This window comes from Pagrus pagrus, assembly GCF_965226575.1.
Source record: "Pagrus pagrus genome assembly, chromosome: 6".
NCBI classification, from domain to species: Eukaryota; Metazoa; Chordata; class Actinopteri; order Spariformes; family Sparidae; genus Pagrus; species Pagrus pagrus.
In genome coordinates this window covers 15,551,047-15,578,292 of record NC_140190.1, presented here as the reverse complement: position 1 = coordinate 15,578,292, position 27,246 = coordinate 15,551,047, and the positions used below count along the sequence as shown (strand labels likewise).

The 27,246-nt window shown below is 41.4% G+C and overlaps 2 protein-coding genes across 9 annotated transcripts in view; both read left to right on the top strand.

Annotated features, from left to right (window-relative positions):
* abl2 (c-abl oncogene 2, non-receptor tyrosine kinase) overlaps window positions 1-8,098 on the top strand; it is a 28,497-nt gene extending 20,399 nt beyond the window's left edge. For all 4 annotated transcript variants that reach the window (XM_084354557.1, XM_084354556.1, XM_084354559.1 and 1 more), the window contains exons 9-11: window positions 90-179; window positions 425-607; window positions 2,596-8,098. In XM_084354557.1, the coding sequence (XP_084210683.1) occupies window positions 90-179; window positions 425-607; window positions 2,596-4,421 (2,099 nt within the window). In that variant the 3' untranslated portion in view covers window positions 4,422-8,098. The remainder of the gene's footprint in view (window positions 1-89; window positions 180-424; window positions 608-2,595) is intronic.
* Window positions 8,099-9,890: 1,792 nt separating this feature from the next.
* The window catches only part of osbpl9 (oxysterol binding protein-like 9), a 32,542-nt gene continuing 15,186 nt past the window's right edge, over window positions 9,891-27,246 (top strand). For 2 of the 5 annotated variants that reach the window (XM_084354424.1, XM_084354423.1), the window contains exons 1-4: window positions 9,891-10,068; window positions 11,807-11,857; window positions 15,136-15,214; window positions 22,726-22,802. In XM_084354424.1, coding sequence (XP_084210550.1) covers window positions 9,958-10,068; window positions 11,807-11,857; window positions 15,136-15,214; window positions 22,726-22,802 — 318 coding nt within the window. In that variant the 5' untranslated portion in view covers window positions 9,891-9,957. Of the gene's footprint in view, window positions 10,069-10,298; window positions 10,539-11,806; window positions 11,858-15,135; window positions 15,215-22,725; window positions 22,803-23,978; window positions 24,353-25,890; window positions 26,011-27,246 lie in introns of those variants that run through there. The other 3 variants (XM_084354425.1, XM_084354427.1, XM_084354426.1) reach the window with 3 other exon arrangements.

The following is a 27,246-nucleotide window of genomic DNA, read 5'->3' as shown; positions in this document are numbered from 1 at the left end:
TCACTTAAAAGTCACTATCCACTCATATATAGTCTTAAAATACAATACCTTCTTTTAATGACGCGCCTTTTTGTCTGTCTCACTACCAGGCTGGCAGTGGAGCCCACTGGACCGGCCTTCATTTGCAGAGATCCACCAAGCCTTTGAAACAATGTTCCATGACTCCAGCATCTCTGAAGGTACAGTTTGGGAAGCTGCTTTTATAAAGCTTTTAAAATTGCTGCGGTGATTAGGCTTAACAGGCAAACTGGATCTCATTCAGAAGGCTGTTCAGTTAAGCTTCTTTAAGAGACAGCCAGAAAGCAAAAAAAGTATATAAATATGGGTAGAAAGATAAGTGAATACGAGAAGAATAAATAGAAGTGTAAAATTTGAAAGAGGACTTCCTTTTAATATATTTTTTATCTGTTTTTGGACATTGCAGAGGTAGCAGAGGAGCTCTGTAAGACAGCCTCCTCTGGTCACTGCGGACCACTGCACTCTTTCAGTCACGACATGCCCCTGTTGCCTTCCAAATCTCGCACACTCCACAAGCACACAGAAAACAAGGAGAACATTGAGGGCGGACTCGACGGGCGATCCGACCACAGCTCGCATGGTCACTCAGGTACAGCCAGGCATGCCTACCTTACTACCAACCAGTCCGCTGCACCACATTATGATTCTGCAGGTATGCCAGAGGATTCACAAAGTACACTGCAGCGCCGGCGAGCCCGGCGTCTGAAGAGAAGAGCCGTCATCTTCCTCCCCAACTGAACATTGCTGCCGGCGTCTGACTGGCACCCAGTCGAACATCCGGTGCTGTCTCGAGGCAGTTCTGCAAGCACAGCCTGACGTAGTCCCTATAAACTGGCCTAGAATTACAACTGTGTCAGCAATTGATACATTTAGGAACAAGTATTTGATTTCTAAGGTTCAAGGTTCTATTTATGCAGCAATGAAACTTCAGTCAACCAACACCAATTAAAAGACGTAAAAGTTCTCCACAAAAACTAAAATAATCCCTCCACAACAACAAGATCTCGTAGTACTGAGAGTGACTGTCTCTACATCTAACAGTCCCCTACTGTCCCAACGAACATATGATAATAGTAAACTGAGTTTACATTTATTAAATTGATTGAATATTTAAATACATTGAATCTTTATCCTGGCTTTGCTAGTTTCCTATGCAGGTTACATAAAACAACAACATTTCAGGATTGACATGAAAGATTTTAGTTTCCTCCAGCATTGTAAATATGTTTTCAGCTCATCTATCATCTGATTAATGGGGTCGCTTGATGTCAAAGACTCCCAAATATAGATATATGTATATAAATATAATAATCATAATAAATAGTAATAGACTTTCCACTTTCAAAATCAACTAAGTTACAAGGTGCTTCACAGAATATAATACCATACAGTATAAGAATGACAAATTAAGCAAATAAAATGCAATAATTATATCGTAGTGAACTACATGCTTAACCAAATCATCAGTCTTTGTTTCTGACATATATGTTGAATGTATTTGTTATCTGTGATGGAAGATGTTCATATTCTGTCTTGTCCTATTTGTTGCATTGCCATTATTCCCACATCCCATTTATTATTTGATAACACGCCATGTATTCATATTTGCTAACCCAAATATTAAATTTTCCATACTATTGTCTGTTGTTTGTCTTGTCTCGTTTAACTTATTGCTTATTTATTTGTTTTATATTAAAAATAAAATTCTGTTTTATTTGTGTGATTACCTGATGTGTAAATAAGACCGTCTGTCTTTGTCTTGGTCTAACTTCGTTTCACTTCTTCTGCCACTGTGGCCATTTCATTTACTTCTTGGTCCATGAACACAAGTTACCTCCAATAAAGTGAAGAATAGTTATGCATCCAATAGATGTTGTGAAAAGTTATGTGAACTTAAAGCAGTCATAAAGCACAAAACCAAATTCTCAAAAACATCAAGTGTACATTTGGTATGCTTGTGGTAATGTTTAAAATAATGTTTGTTCATTTATTTTTACATCTAGATGCTATTTCTTAAGAGAGAACCATGCCATGTAAGAAATACTGTGTGTGAGTGAACTATAAGTGCCTTTATTCGTTGCCTGGTTAGAGAAAATTATGCATCACTCTTTATTGATTTAACGGCAAGCCCAAGTGTGAAAAATTATAATTACATAACAGTCCTCCTAGTAACAGGGGTTGGGCAGTTTCTGTTTGGCATGTTTTATCGTTAAGTGTATTCATCATCAGGTTTTTTACAAGAGTAACTCATAAATCATTGAATTGGTATGTGCACACTCATGACTGGCATAGCCTCAAAGCGTTCCATCCCTTTTTCTGAAAAGTCTTTTCCTTACTCATGAGTCCCCAAGGAGGAAAAACAGCTTTTAGATGGAGTCGATCTTATCACAACAGTAAACCTGTCTGTTACAATGAGTGATGTTAATGTATAGGCATATTGAGATACTAAAAGACTTGAAGGCAGTATTTTTATTAGATATTAAGCAACCTTAAACAAAGATAGATGTTTTCCTTCTGACTTCAGCCCAGTTCTGTTGTTTGGTTTTAATCCAGCCCTCTCTCTCTCTTCTTCTCTAGGCTGGGCTTCCACGCTGTTCGGGGGTGACGGTCGCTCAGGCTCCCCGGCTCTACCCAGAAAACAGCAGCCACGAGATAAATCTCCTGCCGGCCTTCTGGAGGATGCACAGGATATGGGCACATTTACACGAGACCGCAAGACTGGCTTCTTTAGCTCCTTCATAAAGAAGAAGTCTTCCTCTTCATCCTCCTCACCATCCTCCCAGCTCCAACAGAACCTCCCGACGCCACCCAAGAGGAGCAGTTCTTTCCGGGAGATGGAAACACAGCCTCACAAGAAATACGAGCCCACAGCTGATTTTAGCGCTCCTCCCCCCCTACCCCAGTCGGACAGTCTCGGTGGCTTCTCTGCCTCTCCCTCTCACACCCACGGGGAACCCACCCAGGGTCAGTCACGCTGCTGTGGGGCTGCTTTTGGACAGAAACCCTCTGGCGGGGGCCTTGGCTCACAGTTGACGAGCGGCAGCAGTTGGAGTGGGTTGGCTGGTTTTTTCACGCCCAGACTCATCAAAAAGACCCTGGGGCTACGGACAGGAAAGACAGCCTCTTCAGACGATGGTGGAAGTATAGCTGGAGGGCCTAAGCCCTTTCCTAGGTCCAATTCTACCTCCTCCATGTCTGCTGGGCTGCCAGACCTGGAGCGCATGGCTCTGACTTTACCCAGGAACCGCAGTGCAAAGCCCCCTCTAGAGAGGACTGCTTCCACAACCTCCCAACCAGAGAACGGGGCTGCACGGCCCTCAGAAACTCTGCTGCGGAGGATGGATGAGGGGACTGCACAGATCAGGGAAAGGCCCAAAGCCAAGCTACTACCCCGGGGCACTGCTGTAGGGGTGAGGGCACCAGGGGTTGGGGGGGAGGTGGGGGAATCAGACAGTCTGTCTCGGGTCAGGGAGGGTAGAGAGGAGAATGTGGGAGGACTGGACAGGCAGCAGAGTTGGCCATCTCCCTCTAAGACCTCTAGTTCGAGTGCTTCATCGGCTGCAGCAGGTGCACCAACTCACAACCACAAAGTTCCGGTCCTGATCTCCCCCACGCTGAAGCACAGCCCAGCTGACGTCCATCTGGTCGGGTTAGACTCTCAGGGGAACCGCTTCAAACTGCTGTCTGAGCACCAAGCAGACCGGGACCGGCCACGGCTTGTCAAACCCAAGTGTGCGCCTCCTCCTCCTCCCACTCTGCGCAGCCTGCAACACTCCTACAGCGGCGACGGTGAGGAGCAGGTAGGAGGAACACCTGTGGAGGTAAACGGAGACACGTTGAAAGGTCACAGGTCAGGGCGAACGTCAGGAGGAGTGACGACGGGCAGACCGTCAGTGCCACCACCACAAGTGCCTCCTGCATCTTCCTCCTCCTTTTCCTCGTCATGCTCTGCCACCACCAATACGACTCCTACCAAAATGGCCAACGGAGCCACCACCACTGCCTCCTCCTCACACACAGCCGGCTCCAAAGTGGCACTTCGGCGGACCAGGCAGCAAGCGGAGAGAGTGCCCCTGGAGCGGGTAAGCCGCGAGGCCCTGCTGGAGTGTGCAGAGTGCCTGAGCAGCGCCCTCCATGCCAGCTCCGAAAGCCCTGCCAGCAGCCAGGTGCTGGACGCTGGCCATCAGCTGCTAGACTACTGCTCAGGTTATGTGGACTGCATCCCTCAGATGAGGAACAAATTTGCCTTCCGAGAGGCAGTGGGGAAGCTGGAGCTCAGCCTGCAGGAACTGAGGGCCTCGTCCTCAGGAGGAGGAGGAGGGCTGAGTAGCGTGGGGCCCAACACTGTACTGGACAACCTGCACAGCTGTATTAAAGAGATTAGTGATGTAGTACAGAGGTAGCCACTGTGACACCAACTGTCACCTCTTACTACCCGACAGATTGCTTATATTTCCTTTATGTTTCCGGATCTATTGACAGCTTTTTGGGGGCCGAAATGAGAAGAATCTCTTTAAGTACCTCAGAGAAATCACTACAAAATGTAATCCTTTTATTGTTTACAAACAACCGTTTCATAAAATGCCAGTGTGGACACTAATTTTGCTCTGACCTGTACATATTGAGAAATGTTTATACCAAGCTAAATGTGGTTTAAGTCACACCATGAAATGTTTAGCCCACATCTCCACCAGGCCTCGATAAAGGCCTCGTTGTTAAATGAATGTCGAGTGTATCAGCTGTGTGTAGCCAGCCCAGAGAGTAGGTCTACTCTCACTCTGCTTATCTGTCAGTCTGCCACATACTGAGCGAGCATGGTGGTGGTGGTTGTGCCCAGCCTTACTGAGAAGACTAGACAACTGTTTTCACTGACTAAGCTCATAGTGTTTCATGAATGCGTGAATCATCGTCAGTTGGGTGCTTCACAGGAGAGTATTTTGCTCAGTTTCTGGAGAACTGAGTGACCATAAGCCATTTTTAAAAAGCCATTGTATTCTGAAGCATTGAAAACAACATGGATTCAACATGATTCAAGGTTTGGGGGTCTCAATTTCAAACTTTTATTTTGTGTGCAGGTGTTTTTTTTTTTCCTTCTTTTAATTTCATTTCATAGATTGCAACTGACATTATTTTTTAAAGGTCCCATATTATGCTCATTTTCAGGTTCAAACTTTTATTTTCAGTATCTACTCAATGTTTACATGCTGCTACTGCTGCAGCACCTCTATTCACCCTCTGTCTGAACATTTTAGTCTCTTTAAGGCCTGCCAAGAAGCCCAGTCTGCTCTGATTGGTCAGCTCTCACAGCCCTGAGCAGTCACCACTCGCTGTGTTTCTTCATCAGCTCTGCCAGTGTTTTTGCAACCACGGCTGAACTTGGGGCATGGCTGAGGGCGGTGACTGTATAGTTGTGACATCACAACCTTATAGGTGTCCTGACAGCTCGTTTGAAGGCACAGTTTCTAATATAATGCATTTCCCTGTGGATTGAGTATTTTGATACTTTAGCACATAGACCTGCTTTATTATATAAAAAAAACCCCATTGAAATCTCACTGTCTATAATATGGGACCTTTAAGTAGATGGACAAATGTGATTAAACCTCCCTAAAACTGCAGGTATCAGATTAAAGCCTTGTGTTTGAGAGTAATCTTTACAGATTAATCACCAGTTCTGACGCTGACATTCCCACTTGTCCGCACAAGGTGCGACAGTTGAGATCGACTAAAGGGATCACTTACATCATAGAAAGTTGTGTGCTTTTGACAAGCGTGTAAATAAGCTCAAACGAAACATCAATTTCACGTTTCATCAATACCAAATACAGGCTTTTTAAATCTTTTAAAAGAAGAAAGAAAGATTTATTTGAATCTGTTTTGTTAAATCCCTGCGGGGTGTCTTATCAAATTCACAGCATTTGTCTTCGCTTCAGTGACGTGACTGACACAGACAACACAGTGCCACACAAATGGGGAAAATCCCCGGTCTCCTAAAGCATTTCAATATTTGTGTCCAGTTATCCTCGCACACATTTCTTCCCTGTATGACGCAGCATAGAGAGCAGAGTGAGGAGAGGGAGAGCACAGGGTAGCGCATGAGGAGGTGAATTGGGACAGTATTTCTATAAGTGTCCTTCCGAGTATGGACAGTGCTGGATTCCCTGTAGCCTTGTCGCGGCCTCAGTGCCTCAAAATTTCTTCAATGTATGAACACTGCGAAACGCAGAGACCTACTTTACACTAATCACACAGTACTGATCTCTCAGCAAACAAACTGCAGTATGTCTTCAGCACATGAGCGATTTGTACATTATTTGGTTCAAAGAAAAAATGCTTTTTAGAATGTCTATGTATGAACTTGAATTTTAAATTATTCCTGTTTTTTTTTTTTTTATTAAAAGCACAGACCTATTTTGAGAGAAAAGTTATGTAAATATTTGATTTATTTCATATCCAGGAAACAAAAGATTTATGTGTGGTTACAGCATAAAGAGTAATGTTTTTGACTGAAGAGATGTATTGCAAGACTGAGGCTCATCCACCCAGATCTGAATATCTGCTTTATGAATGTATTATTCTTCCGTTCTGAATCCGGTCGAATGTTCATCTGCATGACTCTTTAATTTCTTTAGGTGCCATTCTTTTTTTTAATTTATTATTACAATTGTTTTATTGGCCCATACACACTAAAAAAATGTCCAAGAAACAGCTGCTCTACTTTTTCGAGCGCAAACAAAACTGTGTACAGCGCACACTCGACTCACAGATATCTTTTTTTTTTCTTTGCTTTGGCTCACGTTTTAATGTACACTGGATAAGGCCTCAGACACATTGGTTCATTGACACATGTTGCATAAAATCAAATCTGTAAACACTGCAGTTCCATAACACTTTCAAAATGCCTGTTAATAACACTTGATGGATTGCCAAGTAAAAGTTTTTTGTCAACTTGTTTTGTGGTGCGTTTCATATCATCATTTCATGTTTATTATGTGTCAGTATACGTGCCCAATTTCTTGCCAAACAGGATCCTTTGAGACAAAATAATGATTAATTTAATCACTGTGAGTTTCAAACATGGATGAAAAATGCCATATTTTTTCATGATTCTTGGTGCCTTTTTGTGAACAAATAATATACACTATCGTTGCAAGAATTCACTCATATGGCTAGAGCATATCATTAAACATTTATGTCTTTCTTTCCTTTACCATGAGATTGCGATATCACTACAGCATGCGTTTCTATCATCTGGAGGTTAATGGTCGGATGCAAACTTGAAACCAAAAGGTGCACTTTTTATTAAGTTACCAAGGCCACGTATCAGTGGCCGTTAACACTGTTCATATGTTACTTCTTTAACAAATGACACATATGAGTCTGCTGCTGCTCTGTTGTCTCATAATCTAACCACATCAAAACATTTGTCTAAAAAACTAGAATTGCCAAGCACCTGTCCGGCCTCTTTACACGTTAAGTTTTTGTTGATTTCTAGTGCATCTATCTGGAGCAGGTTTCACTAAAAGCCTTATCAGAGAGTGAAAAAACCCTGGACTGTTTGAAAGAAATAAAATATGTAGGAATTAAGTCAAAGATTACAGTGTCAATAAACTGATTTGGTCCCACTGTTGTTTTTCTTCAACTCTCATATCTGAACTGATGCTGACCACAAATTTCTGCTCATTCTCATTATCAGTCTTCTGCATTTTCTTTCTTTATGTTGCCTGCATGTATCCTGTATATCTGTTGTTTTTCTGTTTTGTTTTTTTTGTTTTTTTACCTTCCTGTCTCCCTGTTTTGGAGAACAGCTCTGGAGAACGTGTGTACACATCATTATACCAAAGGCCACTTCTTCAGTTGTACGAGTGCAATGTAAAAACAACACACACAATAATGGAATATGTGAATCTAAACAGGGATGAAAAATGGCAGAGATGTTAACATTAACTTTTTTATTGTACAAAATATATATTTTGTGTTTTTGTTTTGTTTTTTATTTAAAGCTCACGTTATATTACTGTGAAGTTTTGCTTATCAGTGTTAAGCCTATTGTAAATAATAAAGATATTGATGAATACTGTTACACTCTTGGTTTTTTCATCTTCCTCTTAACACTTAAATCAATTTTAAACAATAGCAAACAAACAAGAATAGTGTGAACATGTCCTTCAATATTAGAAAATAGATGAAAAATAATGTCAAAGCACAGCAGGAAACATATGGTTACTAGATGTAATGTGAGAAGCAGATGCATAATTAATGGATAAACAACAAGCAGAAGAACCCTTTTAAAAATGACCCGTATGTTCAAACGTGAAGTTATTGTAAATTATAGTCAACATCTAAAGCACATCTAATACCACACAATGAATTACAGGCTATTCGTGATGTAAAAGACATTCAGATGCAGGTACTCTGGCTTCCTCCCACAATCCAAAGACATGCAAATGTTAGGTTAATCGGTTACTCTGCATTGTCCGTAGGTTTGATTGTGAGCGTGAATGGTTGATTGTCCCTACGTGTCAGCCCTGTGATGAACTGGCATTGCTCAATGTCAGCTGAGATCCGCCCCAGGCCCCCGTGACCCTGAAAAGGATAAGCGGTTTCAGATAATGGATGGATGGATGTAGAAACTGGCATTTTGTGAATTTTTCTGAGTGGTACACCACTGTCATAAATACAAATCCCAGGTCTGTAACAATTTCTCAGATGTAATGTAGGTGCTAATTACAAAGAAAACTCATTACATCATAACAATGTTATGTGCTGAAAACTTGTATCTTGAAGTAAACATGTATGTAAGCTGTGATCCTACCCTCTCACTGAAGTTATGATAGGGGGGCGGAGTGGCTGTGACAGAGACACAATTAACCCTATTCACTGTACCATCAAAATTATTTTGAAGCTGTTATTTTAAGATAAAAAAGTGACATAATGTTGCTTTCATCAAATTCGATGCATCATAAATAAAAGGGACAAACAGTAGAAGTATGAAGTAGTTAAATTGCTCCACCCTGCCTGGCCCATTACAATATTAAAGTCCTGTTCATGTGTTCATACATTAAAAATGATGATCCAATAATGTAATAATATAACAGACAGGTGACACTTCACAGAGTTTGTTTTAATACTTCATGCACATTCTTTTATAATAGTAATAAATAATAACCTTTATTTATATAGCACCTTTAAAAACAGAGTTTACAAAGTGCTTTGACAATCAAGTAGAAGCAGGGAACTCAGGAAGACAATACTACAGAATAAACGCTCAACAGTCAAGCCAAACACAAGGAAGCCTTATCTAAGGTGAGTTAAAACAAGAACTCAGAACAGAAAATGTAAACACACGATAAGTCAGTATGAGTCATTACAAGTAAAAGGAGTAAAAGTGATGAAACAGGCAAAATCACAGAAAAAGAAGAGTGAGAGGGGGGAAAAGTAATGCAAAAATAGAAATAAATAAAAGAATAAAATCAATAAAGGACAACATCACATCAAAGAAATTAAGAACAGACAAAAAGGAATAAAGGACAATAAATAGATTTTAAAAAACAAACTAATAAAAGAAAAACAGGGTGGTAAGAAGAAAAGAAAAAAAGACATCACAGAGGAGGAATTAAAAACATAAATAGACAAAGAGCAGTAAAAGGAATGAAAAAACAATTCAGTTTATAAAAGCAAGTCTATAAAAGTGGGTTTGAAGAAGTAATTTAAAAGATGTTTTTTGCTAAGTAAGATGGGATATGGCTGCTTTTACTCGAATAAATAATCTGAATACTTCTTCCACTATTTGCATTCTTGGTACGGGGCGTATCATCACCATCACCATCACGACCATCTTCATCATCATCAGCAGCAGCAGCAGCAGCAGCATCATCCTCCCCGCGACGCCGGCCCACACCTTATCCGACTCCTCCCCAACCCTACACTATTGTAAAGATGGCGTCCATCATGGAGGGGCCGCTTAGCAAGTGGACTAACGTTATGAAGGGCTGGCAGTATCGCTGGTTCGTTTTGGACTACAATGCCGGCTTGCTGTCATACTACACGGTACGTTCATTTACACGGTTTGGTAGACGCTGAACTGATTTCGCACAAGAGGGTAGATCGTAGAAGTTGTCGCTGGTTGTCAAACCCAAGTGGGATAAAGGCCTTGTGTTTGTCAGGAGTTGGGAGTCTCAGCTGGCACAAAGAGGCGAGGCTCTTCGTGACAGATCCTCACGCTGGCCAATAGCAACAGTCCTCCAAGACCAACTGACCAATCGAATGGCAGTATTTGTTCCACACTTCCGCTAATGTAGCCAGCTTACTAGCTAGCAAGGTTAAAAGCTAAAATACACAGGCTTGTCGGGACATTTTTGTGGATATTTTACAGAATTAGATGAGAGAGACACATCATCGTGCATGTAGGAGAGACGACATTTGTCCCCGCTTGTTGAATAACAGTACGACACTCGCTGGTTTGCTAGCCAAAAGGCTAACGATAACAAGACACCGCGGGAGGAGACAGTGGTTGCTAGGTTAGTTAGATTTTTCCTAAATCCGACGACAATGAATTCACTTTAAGCTGTTTAGCAGCGTCGAGAGTAAACCAGACAACAAACTGTCAGTCTTACTGTAAGTGAAACAAGATGTAGGGGAGGTAGCAACTAAGAGCTGCCCACTCCTCTTAGAAAGTTGAGTCGTCAAAGCAATAATCTTGTAAAGCCAGTTTTACAGTAACGTTAGGCAACACAGTAGTTGTTTTTCAATGACTTCCTTGTCTTAGAGATGTTTTACGCTAGGTTAAACTATTACATATGTAGCAGACACTAGCCTGAGCCCTGGCTGAAAGATGGTTTTGTTCAGATAGCTGCGTGAAGTAATCGCTGTGATGCTCGTTATGGTGCATACCGAGGTGTGAGAATAAACCTACAGTTATTAACCTTTTATACATTTTAGGCGTTCAAACTCTGGTTAATCCACGTGTAAAATATCTAAACAGCTTCTCAAATGAGGGGATTTGCTACTTGCCCTCTGTCTTTAAAGATAATAAACTCAATATCGTTGAACTTTGGACTGTCAGTCAGACAAAACCACCAGCTTCTGAGATATTGTGACATGCAACAGTAACTATTTTCTGGAAATTTGTAGACTTTGATTAATCAGGAGCAACATTTGCAAATTAATTGACAGTCAGTTTAATAGTCAAAGTTTGCATCATAAGGAAAGTATCAACAGTAAATTAAGTTGTGTTTTGAGTCAGACTTAAAGTGACATGACTTCAGTCTCATCCTCGGCTTTCTCTTCCTCTTAAACCTAAATTAGAGCAGAGACTATGAGACTACACTTGGATCAAATTGTTCATAGTTATTAATAGTCTTATTACATATAGAAGGACAACCAGACTATGTAGTTTAAATGCAGTTAGCGTGCTACGTAATATGGAGCTGGCCTATTAGAATCTCTACACAGTGATTTGTGTTAAATGTTACTAACATAACCAAAACAACTTCATGCTACAGATGGGCATGGCATCATCGCTCGTCATAGCAGAAAAAGCAGAGGTGTTACTAAAAACAGTAACCATCGCTCTATCCTATTTAAGTGTCCCAGAAAGGGACAAGCAGCCAAGACAGACATCTTCACTGGAGAGGTCCTTAGGAGATCACCATCTTGCATTTTAATCTAGTTGACTGGCTGGACTTTTTACAGAACTTTTTTTGTTTCAAGCCTGAATTATAAACCTTTACCCTGGCCCGCATACTGACTGTATTAACCCCTGTTTTGTTCTGTTGTTGATTTACAGTCAAAGGACAAGATGATGCGAGGATCCAGAAGAGGCTGTGTGCGACTCAGGGTAAGCTCTCAAGAATCGAGGCCGTCCTGCTCCTGACTGCTGTCTTTGATAAATTCAATGCATATTCTGTGTATTGCTGGCCTGCTTTTGACAAGTATTTGGAAGCGCCTGGCTCCACATGTTCAGGGCATTGTTGTCTAGTCATCCCAGGTTTGCAAGGTTTGCTTCGTCCATGCAGCTACAAACAGCATTGTGCAGTTTTCATGTCATATATATCAATCTTGAGCTTTGATTTGTTGGCCTAGTTTAAAATGTGTCAGGAGTTTACTTCAGACATATCCACAGCTCTGTTGCTCCACTTTTTTTAGTTTTTCAGTATTGAGTTACATCCACTAGATGGCAGCTGTCGTCCTATTACAGTATGTGTATCACAAGTTGTTAGTGGGAGAGGCAGGAAAGATTCCTATTGCAGAAGGGTTTTGAAAGGAAAAAAATATAGGGTGTTATATTTTTCTTGAGAAGAAGCTAAGTGAGTGCCAGACTTAAAAGGTGTGATTACATATATTGGCTTAAATTGAATAATTATAAAACACATGGGATAACATTTGTTCCGCTTTCTTTACTGAGGCAGTTGAGGGGTGATCTGTTGAGTGAAATCTCATTATGGAGCCTCCTTTGAACCTTTACTGTTTACTTGACATTTTGTAAAAGGCAAAGTAGGCCCAGGCTTTTAATCCTCATCCAAATTCCCAACTTTATACATTGTAAACTTGAGGACCCATGGCAGTACTCGCACACCAGAACCTGTTCCTGCTCAGCCGAAACACTGTCAGCGACATAGCATCCCTCATGGGTGAATATAAAAACAAGGAGGTAAAGTTTCTCATGAGATTTTACAGAAGTAGCCGTGAAAAGTCATATGTTGTCCCACCACATCTATTTTAGAGAGACAAAGGCATTGACGAGCACCCTGAAAAAGCCTAGATCTCAGTGAAGAGAGGAAGTGTTTCCTGAAACTACCTGAAAAGAGGATCCAGTGTTGTTTACAGACACACAGTGAAAGGTCAGAGGTTTCAGTACAGGTTGAAGAAGTGTGTTACTGAAATTATTGTGATACTAGATCAAACATCTTTTAAGTTACGATAATTTTAAAAACATTTTATAAACGATAAAATTAACAATAATTTGTGGTAATTGTACAGCTTAGATTAGTAAATAACCTTGTCTGTGTCACATATTTTTAAATGTGCGTTTATCGCACCAAAACTGAGCTGACTGACTCGGTTTAAATTTCCACATAGTACTTTTCCAACTGGCTCCCAAGCACGCCTGGTCCTGTATGAAATAACAGTGTAGCCATTACCTGTACAGTAGTGTTATACTGGTTGTTTTTTGATTATTTTCAAGTGCTATAAGGCAAAAGCTTTTTATAGAGTCAAATTATTCAGCATTTTTGGAGTAAGAGTTTTGAAAAAAATAAGATCTGTTGAAAACAGTACAGTCCACTATAATAACCTTTAATAAATCATTACCTTTGTTTGTCAGTTAGTGGTGAAGCTGACACACTTATCAGTAATTTATGAGGCTATACTTTGTGGTCAACAAAAAGAAATGTTCTTCCAGGACTCTAAGGCAGAGAAGAAAAACAGTTGGCCATATTAGCAGTTGAAAATACAGACTGGTTTTTGCCAGACAGGGTAACATTATTGCGTCACATAATGAAATGACAACAGATGCACATTACCACAATGATTATTAGGTAATAATGACTTTACAAATCAGTTCATCTAGTATAATGCATCCTGATCATGAGGTACAGCCTTGCCCAGTGTTCATATAGCAGGGTTTGTTATCTATTTTACATGCAGACACAGATTTATCATTGAATTTGAAAATCCTGTAGTTTCCTTTTCCCTGTGCAGCGGCCACTGACCAACTGTGAAGGACTATTCAGTGTATTCTACTCCTCCATCATTATTCTTAATTTACTCAGTCCTTGAGACTGAGTCTCTTTGTAGGCCCAATGTAGAAACATTAACTCAAGAGTACATCAGCGGTACATTAGTCCTCATCGTAGATATTCAATTCCCCTCGGCGAACCATGACCAACTTGTAAAGTAGGGGCTTTCCTATAAGATATCTTGGGAGGTTCAGAGAAGAAAACAAAGCACGAGACCACTTCTTAGAATATTCCATTTGATCTTGTGTTATTAATTTGTTGAGCCTCGTTAATATAAGGCATATCAAGATACTGTACATACCAGAGAGCTTGTTTGAGGTTTTTTTTATGTAACTAGCTCTTCTCTCTGGACTTTCTTAAGAGTGGGAAAGACCATACATGCTCGTTATCATTTCGGTGCAACTGTCAATCAAAATCTACCTTAAAAAATTGTTCTAAAACAATCAAATTGACTTTATATGTATTTAGTATACTACATATAAAGGATGAAATGATCATAAGAATCAGAATCTACTTTAATGTCTAAATATGTGCACACAAAGAATTTGTCTCCAATTTTTACATTGCTCTCAGTGTACTTCACTGAAATAGACATACAGCTAGGATGGAGGACAACAAAAACTACACAAATGAGGTAAAGAATGATAGATTTAAAAAAAAAAAATTGAATGCCACGTAGTATTAAATGTCGTAAATGTTGTCCAGTCAGTCAACTTTATTTTGTGGTGCAAGTTTGAACATAGTTCAGTTTACACCTCACTGCGAGTCTGACATTAGATATTAATACAAAATTACAAGTGGATAGCTATTGTACCAGTCTCCTAAATATTTTCAGCTGTTAATATGAGATAATCCATCTGCTTTAGTTGTTGTATGTATTATTTGCAGTGTTGCAGGTTTGCTGTATGAGTCACACACCCTGTTTCTGTTGCTAGGAGCTAATGTCCCAACTAGCCAGCAGGCCGTTTTCTCTGCAGTTCTTTTTCTAGCTGCTGGTCCCCGGTGTCTGCTTCTCTCCACCCTTCACTGCCTTTCTCCTCCTTCCTTCGCTCTCCCAAATCCCACCTCCTCGTCCCCTCCCTTCTTCTTCTCTCCCATGTTCCAAAAGGCTTCACTCGGATGTGTGTGTGTGTGTTTGTTAGAGAGAAGGAGATGATGAGGCACGAGGCGCTATTGAAAGGGAGAGACTGAGGTGCTGATGAGACGGACCAAGGGTAATTTAGTAAAGAGAGCCGGTCGGGCTACTGGAACATGTGGAGGGCATGAGGGTGGAAATGGAAAGTGGAGTATGACGTGTCTCGCTGTCTGACTGCCTGTTTGTTCCCCCCCCCTCTCTCTCTCTCTTTTTCTCTCTCTCTCTTTCTTTCTGTTTGCCTAGGGAGCTGTGATCGGCATCGATGACGAGGACGACAGCACATTCACCATCACTGTGGACCAGAAGACTTTCCATTTCCAAGGTGAGGTGTCCCTCTTTTCATTTTGTTCTCTCTTTACTCCCTCTTCACTGTGCTGCCATCACTGGCATCCTTCTCCTGTGCGTTCTCTCTTTTGCATCCATCCCTGCTGTTCATTTGCTCTCTCTCTCTCTCTCCCCGACTCTCTCTCTCTCTCTCTCTCTCACCCCCCTGCCTTTTAAAGACTTGGATTGGTCTGCACTAATGCCAGGAAACACATGCACACAGGCATCTACACAATGTCAAAGCGTGCTGCGTGCATCAGAGCCTTTTCTCCCTTCCAGTGGAACCTCTCCAAGCTCTGTGAAGTTGGACTGACACGTATTTCTGTAGATAAACACGATTTGTTCCTCTGCAAGCTAGACAGATTCCTCTGGAACAGAACGAGCAAGTAAGGCCTTTTTTTTTTTTCCTCGGTCCTCCTGACTGTGGCTGAGGAGGAAGATTGCTGCTTGTGTGTCTCTGCAGTTGGTCCTCTGGGAATAATAAAGGAATACTGCTGAGCTGGAAGCTGAGCTCAGGTCTCTTCTGGTTGCTACTGCTGTACACCTTTCGCTCCACTGCTGCTGCCGCCGCCGCTCGCTATCTACCAACCAGTCACTTCATAGGGACAGGATTGGCTCCCAGCTACAGCATCGCCCCCCTCCCGTCCTGCCAACCCTTCTCTCTTTTTTGACAGGGAGCCGTCCACTCCAGTGCACCGCAGACACCTTTTTTTTTTTATTCTATCACTCCACCAGGTCTTTAACTAACCTCCTCCACCTTTCCTTCATCTCTGTTCTTCCATCTATCCATTTGTATCCATTTTTTCCCACCCCCTGCCAACACCAAACCCCACACACACCAGCACCCCCTCTTTCACCCCCCTTCTCGAGGGTCACCAGCCACAGTCCATGGGCCCCCCGCCCCTCTCACCTCCTCCATGCCCTCTCCCATGTCTGTGTTCCGAAGCTGTATGCTGTGGTTCTACAAACGCAAGGGTAAGGAGAAAACCGTGCACGTCTCATGGTCCGCATGCATGCCAGTCCCGGGCAAAAAGGATCGAGAGGAGGCGTTATTTGTTTGTCTTCTGGGATGTGCAATTACGGTGGAGCAGCGGTATGTTTCGTGGCGCTAGGGTGTATTGGTTTGCTATTGAGGTTCATGGACAGTTCAGAGCAGTGCGATCGTTTAGTTGCTGTCAGCTGAGGGGGATTATTAAGGAGAGAAGAGCGTGTGCATCGTCCTGAGTCAGTCAAATGTTTGCACAGACTAGGTGTGTTATTTAGAGAAGGATGTTTGTTGTTACTGGTGTTCATCCTGTTCCTCACTGGTTTGGCTAAACAATGAGCTTTTTTTTCCGTCACATGGTAATAATTGTACGCACATTTTCATAGAGAGAGAGCTCAAATGTCATGGTTGTAATTTATTCTGAAACTTCCTGTGCCACACTTAATCCGAGTCTTTTGACCTCAGCTGTTATGCCCCAGTTAGTGAGAAAGCGGAGTCATTCAGGGTTTTTTCGTTTGTTTGTTTTCATTTCTTTATGTTCTGTTTTTGGTAGATTTAAAAAAAAAAAAGAACTTTATTGCCATTGGTAAACATTAGCGGGCAATTAACATCAAAAAAGAAAATCACCTTTTAGATTGAGAATTACACCGTAAACACAAATAAATTTAATGTAATAAATTAAAATAAAAATGGATTTAAGGTACTAGAATCCTAACCAAGATGGTCAACAACTAGTCTAAAATATTGAATTGTTGGTAGATTTTTATGTAGATTACCTGAGTATGAGAGACTTCTGATATATCTGCATTGGAGAACAGGAGAGCAGCAGGAGTGCATGCAAATTATATTCTAATTATGATTTAATTATTCCAAATTTAGGAGCATTATTCAAAAACCTTTGTTAATGCAGTCAAAGAGTCAAAGAGGGAAATTAATTTCTGGCAGGGTGCATAGCTTGCATGCAAAGGCAACAAGGACAATACAATGTGTGTAGTTAATATGAAAGTGCAGTACTACAAGATAGTAGCATTTGTAAAGATATTACATTTAAAAAATGGATGATAATTAAAGCTCTTTTTTTTTTTTCAATTCATCTACATCAGTGCTGAAATAAATAAATAAATAAATAAATAAATAGATAAATAATCTTTGAAAGCAGCATGTCCTTTCACATGAATATTTTCGGCACATTGTTACCCCCCACTGATCATCAATGACACGTCACTGCAGACACATCTGCTCTCCAGATACCATCCATGTGTCACCCCTTCAGGAACAGGGAGGAAAATTAGCACTGACTGTTGCGCTGAACATAAGATTCTGGATATATCAGCTGTTAGCTTGGATATCAAGAGATGCACAGGATGTTGGGCAGGATGTTGAGGAGAGTTCTCTGATGCTGTAAAACGATCCTGGTCTGAGCATGTTATGCAGTCAGTCTCCCAGGATTCACAGCGGATGTGTCTGAATACTTAGTCAGTCTATACATACAGTATATGTCTGTGTGCCGTTTTGTGCAGGCTGGTGCTTGTGTAAGGTATAAACTGTCTAATGGGTAGAAAATCACTACCAAGATTAAGAGGTGTAAAAATGTGAACTATAGACTGACACCCAATCTACAATGACCGGTACACCTGCTGATACACAGCTTGTTATCAAAGTGTTTCTCATGTTATGGAGTAAAGAAAAAAAGATAATTTTCCAGGATTGAGCCACAGTATGTTCTCTTCTGGGACAGTCCAGCTCACAGGTTAAAGTGTAGTTCTGTGCTAGCCTCTAGTGCAGCTCTGTACTGTCTTTCTATTTAGAGAAGCATCCATTATTCATCAACCCCTCTCCCCCGGCGGTGCATCAGAGTTGCCTGAGAGCCCTTTAGCTTCCCGTTTTCCTCTTTCTCCCCTCTCTCTTCTCTCAATTGCCTCCTCCTATCCACAGTAGCTATCAATCTCTCACCCTCTTTCTCATCCCCGCTCCCTCTTTGTCAGGCCACCCCGACTGCCCAGATCATCATCAGTCCAGGATGAGAGACCCTCCTCGTGCTCTGGCCGTTCTCTCCTCCCTCACTTTGATATCACTTGCACTGTTTGTTTGTATTTCTGTCCCACCTTGGTCATCTTTTTTTTTTTCTCAACATTGCGTTCTCTCAATACATCTGCCCTTGTTGTTATTTAGTTAGAAAGATGTACCCAAGTACATACTCTTTCTAATTAAAACAGTCACACATGCCTCAGTCACTCCAAAGCAATATGATTATGTGTTCATTAAGCAGAGCACTGGACAGATATTTAGTAGACAACTTTACTTCATTGGCCTTCATTGGTTATACTCATCATGAAATTGTGCTTTTTCCTCGCACCACATTTGGGTAGCTACTGCTTTATTTACGGGTTGCAGTCCATCCTCCCCACTGGAGCATGTACAGAGACATTTCATCAGCTTGTCGGAAAATGGCAGGAGGAGAAAGAAGAGGGGAGGGATGAATAATTCACAGGGACCCTTTGGAGAATGGAGGAGCAGCGTTATTGGGAGAGGCTGAGCGTTGTAAAAGGAAATCTACCCCGACCATTGAGAATGGAGGAGAATAATTTTTTTAAAGATGTACCACTGGTGCTGTTAGCTTAGCATGTCAATTGTCTGCTTGTCTGGACCTGGTACCTGTCTGTCTGTATGTGTGGTAATTGTTCATGCTGGTTATAGATATCAGCACCATCTGTCTATGACTGCATTTACCACAGTCCAGGTGACTGTCATTACCAGTAGCTTAAATTTGTGTACATTTATTTCCCAAACCTGCTGATTTTTAAAGTCAGTATTCATTATCTAAATTAGAGACGGTAGTATCCTGAGGCAAATAAAATCAGGGACAGTGGAGCAGAAGATGCTTGTCTGGTTAATAACTTGCTTAAGAAACAATTGGAAAAAGGCAAAGCTTTTTCAAGCATGTCCATTTTTATAGTTTAAATAATAGAAAGTGACATTTACTTAAAAAAAAAAGATTACAGAGTTGCTTGCTTTACAGTTTTGGCCAGGTATTGACATAAAAATGATACTGGACCAATAATAATATTCCTTTTCTTGTGGATAAATGCTGATGCCAGCAGTTTGCCAGTTTATCGGTGTATATTCTGTATAATAACACTGTTTCGTTGTTTTTTCCAGAATGCAGTTACAGAATAGATGAAAACAAAATATAAGAGGCATTCTACTAGCCAGGGGGTTAGTAAAAAAAAAATACTTGAAATGAGTATGAAAATCAAGTTAACAGACTGGAGCGCACTCGCATAACATCATTTTAGTTACATGGAAGTAAGTTACTTCCCCCTGAAGCAAACACACAAATACATTGAGCCATTGACTTAATAAAAAGTTTGAGAAAGAGTTCAGGTGTTAAGTTTTTACTGACTTCTGACAAGAATATGAGCAAAATGGGTCCCTGCAATTCAGTGTGACAATCCTGGTTCCAACATGTGGTTATGTAATTGTGGTTTTGTGTAGGATATGTCATTGTTGAGTAAAGTAATACCTTAGATTCCTTTTTAGAAGTGACACTTGATTACCTTTCAAATGTTTACTCTATAAGGGTTCAGTTTACTTTGACACTAAGTCTGGTTCATCGAACAGATGTTAGATATTTGAGTTGCAGCTCTAGCCATAGCAGGTTTGTTTTGACATTCAGTGGTGGTGAAAGTAGGTGTATAGTCTAAACATTTGGTATCGGTAAGTATTATATCACAAATGTCTGGTATCAGTTCCCCATGCTGGATATGAGGTGACCTGCCATGGGTCAGCGTACTGAACTGCAGTATTCAGGCATTTCAGTTTGCATCTCTGGGCTTATTTGTGCTCTGTGTCTGTTTCTTTCTTGGGTCTTGATCCAATAACGGCCAGGGTCTGTCTGTAATTATTAGAACGGTGTGTGTGGGTGGATAGGTTGGAGTGTATTGGTGTGAGGTACAACACGTCCTGTGTGTGCTTGTTCTTCCAACAGCCTTGCTGCGCCTCTCCACTTTCCTTTAGCTGAGAAGCATCAGAGCCTGCAGTAACAGGGTTTAGTCAGCACACCTTCAGTAGCAGCAACTCTAAGAGGGTTGAAACAGCAGCATAATACTCAAGTTGTGTTAATGTCAGGCGTGTGCAGTTACAGGAGAACAAAATAACTTGGTGACGTTTAGACTTTTGTTTCCCCTTATGTACTTTGAAATTCTCCTCATTTCTCATCCCAAGATGGAGAAAAAAGGAACGAAAGATGCATATTCTACAAATCTTTAACCCTTGGAAAAACACATCTCCCTGGGTCCATTTCATAGCTTGTTCCAAGTAACATTCACAAGGTAGCAGTACACCTGCTGTTCTACACTGAGGTCAGATAGTTGTGGAGCTGCAGCAACTATTCGATTAGTTGTCAACTATTACATTTACATCTAATTACTAATTATACTCTGGTTTCTTTACTCCTCTATGACAATAACAAGACCTTTGAGTAGGTCTTCCTGGGCTTCGTTGAGAAAATAATTAACAGGTTAAATGACATTGAAAATAACCAGTCACTGCACCCCTAGATAATTGAACAGCAAATAACTTGCTGGTTGTTTAAATATTTAACTTCCTGGTTGTTTAAATATTTAACTTCCTGGTTAATGATGAGCCACTGCCATGACTGTCATGGCTGCCAGTTGCCTCATGTGACTGGCTGAAGATTTGTTGTGTTGACAAACTGCTCATACCTACATGGGAATTTTAACGATGGAGTGAGCACATGAGCCGCAGACAAAAAATTTGACTTGGGACACAGTTCATACAGTATTTGTTTATGTTCAGTGGCCCTTCTAAAACCTCTCCTGTGTCATGAATAGAGCTAAACAACATTAGCCGCAGTAATCTTTTCCTCTAGAGAGTCTATTTGGATGAGGGGAAAGTGAGAGGGCAGTGAGGCGCTGTCTGAGTGGATTGGCCCGAGCCTCGGCTACCTTTTAATGTCTTTAAAAGCTTTTGTGCCGTAGTGCTGCTCAGCCTCTGTGCTAGCACAGCCATTTATCTGCTCTGCCGTCTTGTTTCCAGCTCAATGAAAAACGACTCTTACACAGGAACATAGTTTGCCAGGGAATTCAGTGGCATTATATGAACGCACACAACACTCGAAGACATGAGACAACCTGACCTGGATGGATTCAGTCCTGGTCGTGTGTTGGCAGAGGAGAGAACGTGACATCTCTGTATGCTATTGCCATTTTGCAGTCTCTGTGTGTTGCACATGTGGGAGCCTGTGTTGGGTCACTGTTTAATGTCACCGGCAGTCTGTTTGTTCTCTGTCTTTGCTGTGAGGGTGCAGCCTCGCCCAGCTACATTTCACACATAGACCCCAAAGCTTCCATGTGAAAAGACAGGGTGATAACAGTGCCTCGCTACTCTGAAGGAGCTCTAATTCCTCATCCTTATGATGATCAGTAAATGCCCTATCTAGCTTCACTTCTTTGATTGAAATGTACACTTCAATCTATTAAATGAAAGCTAACTTTCTTTAGATTTGTTTAGTTCAGTAGCACAGCTGTTAAATTTGAGGCTACTATTTAGCTAACTAGCCTTGATCAATATTGTAATTTAACGACATCTTGGCAACACACTTTGCTTTCTTGCTGAGAGTTATAGGAGAAGATTAAAAACACCTCTTTCATGAAGCTATAGTCAGGAGACGTTAGCTTAGTTAAATATGATTACTGAAAGGATGGGGAAACGGCTAGCCAGGCACTGGTCAGAGTTATGTGCTTGACTATTTCTAGCCCAGGCGTAGTTTCTTGTGACTGCACAGGAAGTGACTGCACCTGGCCAAGAAATAGTCTGACACATAACCTGCGTACAAAGACAATATTGCTACATTCGTTTTTTTTCCCTATGAATAACAGGTAAACCTTCCCCGTCTCCTTCTGCTTCCAGTCTTATGTTAAGCTAAGCTAACTGGGTGGTGACTGTAGCTTCATATTTAACTGACAGATACGAGCGTGGTGTCAGTCCACTCAAAAAAAAAACCAAAAAAATGCTGAACTGTCCCTTTTAGGAAATCTATGACTATCTGCCATAAGAAATCTCCAGACATCTTTCTGTTTTTGATTTTCCGCCTGGAAGTTATTATGTACTCATCTGAATCTGTTTCTTTTTATCGTTTGATTTGATTTTATTATCTTTTTTGATCTATGTTGTTTACTTCAGTTTCAAAGCACACAATGTGCCTCTGTAATATATAAAATGGGCTCTACAAATGAAGCTTATAGTTACTATCTTACTCGTGAAACTGCATACAATTATAGATTCTTCAGCTCTGAACATGAGGATAAACCAAATTAGAGTATTTAAGATTAAAAGCAAGCTATAATTTCTACATGAATATGCAGCGTCATCATTCGGTCACCAGTACTCATGTCATCTCAGTGTTGTGTCCTGGTGCCTTGAGTGCGTAACTCAAGTGTAATGGCTACTATCTGTATGGAAAACGTGGCTCACTGGGTGTGTCTGTGTCCTTCTGCCCTCAGCCCGAGATGCAGACGAGCGGGAGAAGTGGATCCACGCCCTAGAGGGAACTATCCTCCGTCACACCCTCCAACTCCGGGTATGTTAATATGCACGACACGTGTTTGTTCATGTGTGTGTAAGTGTGTGTGTGTGTGTGTGTTTCTATATGTCTGTGTGTCTAATCCATCCTCTATAGTTCCAAGAAAAAGTAGCTTTGCTGTGGGGCTCTGTGATGTTTGTTTTACAGTTTCTACTTATTCCCATGACGGTATCTCTGTAGTTTACTGACATGGTGGTAAGCATGCTATGCTCTGTAATACCTAAAGAGTATACTGGTATAGATGCGGTCTGGCGAACATATCTGAAACTGTAAAGTGTAGATAAGTATGTTACCTAGATATCAAACCTTTCATTGTGGGATTTTTATTGAACCTCAGATTGGATGTGTTTGCATACTCTGTAAATCATGTACCGTGCCACATGGCAACACCCTTATGGCTTTGAAAGGGACTTTGCATCTCTCGTCTTGATTTTAGCGCTTTTAAGCTTCATGTGTCTTGCTCCTACCTATTTTGCTGAGCAGAGCAGTTGAGACTCCGTGATGAGTCTTGCCAGTGTACATGGAAACAATGGTGACAGTCATGTCCTCGTGAATGGAGGATGATATGGCATGTTATGCAGCTGATTTGGACTGGTATCAGGAGGACCACGCTTAGTTTTACTGCTGACCTGCTGGCAGCTGGTTCTGTTCCTTTATTCTGTGTCTCTGTTTTTTATGATTGTTGAGACTGAGTGTGTCTCCACCAGTTCTTTTTCCTGTGTGTCATGCCCTCCAGTTGTTTCTCTAGCCAACAGTTTTTCCTCCTCTCCTTCCCTAAACCAACTCTTCCTCGTCCTTCCCCCCTCATCATCATCTACGTACAGCTCTTCCCACCCATCTCCTCCTCCTTTTTCACCTCATGACCAACCTTTTCATTTGCTCTCCCTCCCTCCTCCTTTTTTTTTCTGTGACAAGTCCTTCTGATGTGCTACGTGTGCCTGCTTGCTCGGTGCGCACACACACATACACACACTTATGCAGTGTTAGTGCGCTGCTGTCGTAGCACCATGTGACCGAGCAGTAACCAACCCGAGAGCCGCTTGCTTGATCAACCAAACATCTGCCTCTGCTGCCTCAGCCAATCAGAGTGGCTGTTAATGCTTGTCCCTGTCAGCACTTGCTGCTGCTGCTTTGTGTGTTTTCTCTTCTGCCTGCGTGAGAGGAAGTCTGCCTTTCCTGCCAGGGGAGGGTCCTGGATTAACTCAGCTCCGTCTGCCCTCATAGCAAAGGCTCAGCTGATAACTGCTGCCCAAGGATATGCCGTAGTCGGACTGGTTGCACAGCTAACTCACAATCTGTAGGCTGCTTTGGATTATATTGGCAAACTGCAGTGGAGAGCAAGCGGAGAAGATTGTTTTCTGTTTCTGTGTGGAGGAGGAGAAGGAGGGAGAAAGAGCGCTAACTTCAGAAAGAGAGAGAGAGAGAGAGAGAGAAAAACAGAATAACGGATGTAGAGAAAGAGAAAAGGATCTTGTGTCAGGCTAAATGGCCTGATGGGAGAGATGTAGAAGGTTTAACGCAGTATGTCCATTGGAGCAAGGCACCCAGTAAGTAAACACACACACACACACACACATACACAAACGCCACTGCACCACGGCAAGGAGAACTTTAACGGCTGCAGTGCGCTGCTGGGGCAGCAGCATTTTAAAGTGGGTCACTCTGAGTGAAAAGACAAATAGATATGGGAGGGCGGGGGGAGGGTGCAAGGGCAGTGTTATTTGTAGAGTCTGGGTGGTTGGGTGTGTTTCTGACTGTTTATGTGTGAGACTTTGCAGGCTGCTCTGAAAAATTCCCACGTCACAGTCACACACACACACTCACAGGATAGGATGCACGGCCTGCGTGGTGGGATTGAGGGGGAGCAGAGGTGCAGACGTCTGGGAATATTTCAGGAACAGTGACTAAACGAGCACCATGACGTGGTGCTACAGTGGCTGTTTATAAAAGCAACCACCTGCCTCTGACTTTCCGCTCCCAAACTTATCTTCTCTGTATGTAAAAAAAAAACAAACAAAAAAAACACACTTCCCCTCCATTATGTGTGTTGACAAAACATAAGTAATGGTTCACTATGTAATAATAGGGGCTCAATCTTATTTTTCTGTCCTGTTTTGTCACCTTATCAGCTTCATTTTCCTGCTCTAATTTTGTTTTGGTTTCTTTTTCACTTGTATTTATAGCTTTAATACAAATAGTGCGAGTTGTGATGTATGGTAGAACACCTGTGCAATGAACTAGTTGAATATACAAGCCCTGTGGGAAACACTGCCTTTAAGAGGCATTTAAGTGTTTAGGTTGTTTTTTTTAACACATCTTTTTGGTCTTTAATTCAGTTGCATCATGTTGTCAAGTGTTGGTGTGTCTTCATTTTAGTGGGAATAGCAATTTTCATTTTCACTGAAAAAAATATAGAAATTGTGTTTTTCTTCTGAGGTCTGTACCACACATGCATTCCTGTAACGTCTACAGAATATGATTTGTAGGCTGTGGCATCTCTGTAGCACCACCATGCTTCATTTATAATGCCATGTTGTGACGCATTTGACATTTATATCAAAAAAAATTTTGCAGCTCTGTATTCTGTATTACAGAAGTGGTGCATGATGGAGTTAATCCCTGCTATATCTTGAGGTGGAATGCCAAAATAAAAGGCAACACTTCTCTAAATTTGGAGAGTATAACATTCACAAAGGTAGTCCACACAAGTTTACACAGGCACCTGCAGATGTTGTGCTTGTGCTGGTGTGTTGCTGGCAGCTTCAAGTAAGACAGCTCTTATCTTGATAAGCTGAGGTGATCCTTCCAGTGAAGTGTGAGTAATCGGACAAGGCAAGTTGCTCACACTGAAATGGCAGTCGATTTTTGTTCAGGCCCTCATGTGGCCAGCTATATTCTGCAGTCACATTAACAGTGAAGCACCTTTGATCCTTTTGAGGAAGTTGGACAGCTAACTGCAGTCAGGCTTCATGGCTGCTGAGTTGACTCAGACTTTGTTCTCTATAAAGCGTGTTTTTACAGTTAAACTTTAGCAGGTCTCATGCCAGGGTGACTGCCAACGGTGTTTAGTGTTTGGCTGTTAATGGCTTTCCTTCACGTTCCTGTGAGATCGTCTTTAGCAGGAAGGAAAAACTCCACAGACTCGGGACACACCAGGACTATGCGACGCAGCAAATCCAAAGCAGCGGCAGCACCACCGAACATGGTTTGATAAGGGCTTGATTGACTAACAGGGTCTCAGTGTGTTATCAGTTTTGTTGTTCTGTGTGCACAGTAGCAGTGACACGCTGTGTTAGTCATCTTACTGATTTGTCTGGCTTAACGTAGAGGGGTTATTGTGTTGTCATAGGTGCTGAGTTTCCTCCCTATTGACAGATGATTTTTTGATTTTTTTCTTTTTTTTAAGGAAGTCTTGTCTGCGCGTACCTTATCTGCTCATTTTCCTGTTTTTGGTTTTGTGGCACAGTCAGCTGGATTGCTCGTGCTCTGTTGAGCTCAGACAGATAGAGACAGATGTCCGGTCACTTCCGTCCTGCCAGTATTCTAGTAATTACCTTTTAATGCATATTATGTAATGACATTAACTGTGCCCGAGTTTCTGTGTGTGTCAGTTTGTGTGTTGTTGCGATACTAGAATTTCTATCTACGATACAAGACCTTGAAAAAAATCGATCGAGTGCCATGTTCACACAACATTGAGTGCGTAAGATTGTAGGTCTTTATTAAAAGATTAATATAACAAGGCTTGTGTACTGTGTGTTAAGCAGAACAGCATCTAAGTTAATTTACCTCTGACCATGTAGGCACTGCAGCAGTGTGTGTGTTTGTGTCAACTCACTGCTCGAGAGTAGAAATGGCAACAAAGCTGGTGCGAGTGTCTCGATACTGCAGAAAATGAGTATTGAAACCAGGCTTGGGAATCAAAGTAACTCACTATATATTTAGTGTACACAATAATGATAGTATCATGAAACAGCGATTCTGTGATATACAATACATTGCAAGACAATCATCTAACGATACATCATAATACCTGTCTAACTGAAGAAGAAAAAGACCCCTAGAAAGGCAAAGTGCAGGAATTGTGCATTTATTGACTGCATTGTGGTGTCAGTTCTCAAAATTTGGCAGGAACTGAGATGAAACATTGTTTAGTGCCTCTTTATCACACAGACTGACTGCAAGTTGTCCTTGTCCATGTGTGCCATCATTACGATGTAAAATACCCTTAAACTGGCAAAAGGTTGACACTTCTGGAGTTGACATTATTAAAAGAAGGAAGCAACTATGGTTCACTAAAATCTGTTCAATTCAATCTGTGTAAATTAAGTTTACACCAATTGAATTACTCTGGTGAGTCAAATTGTCAGAGGAATCTGTTCAGAGCACCTACATGTTTTAATAAAAAATAGCTATATTTGACACCAGTCTATCGATCATG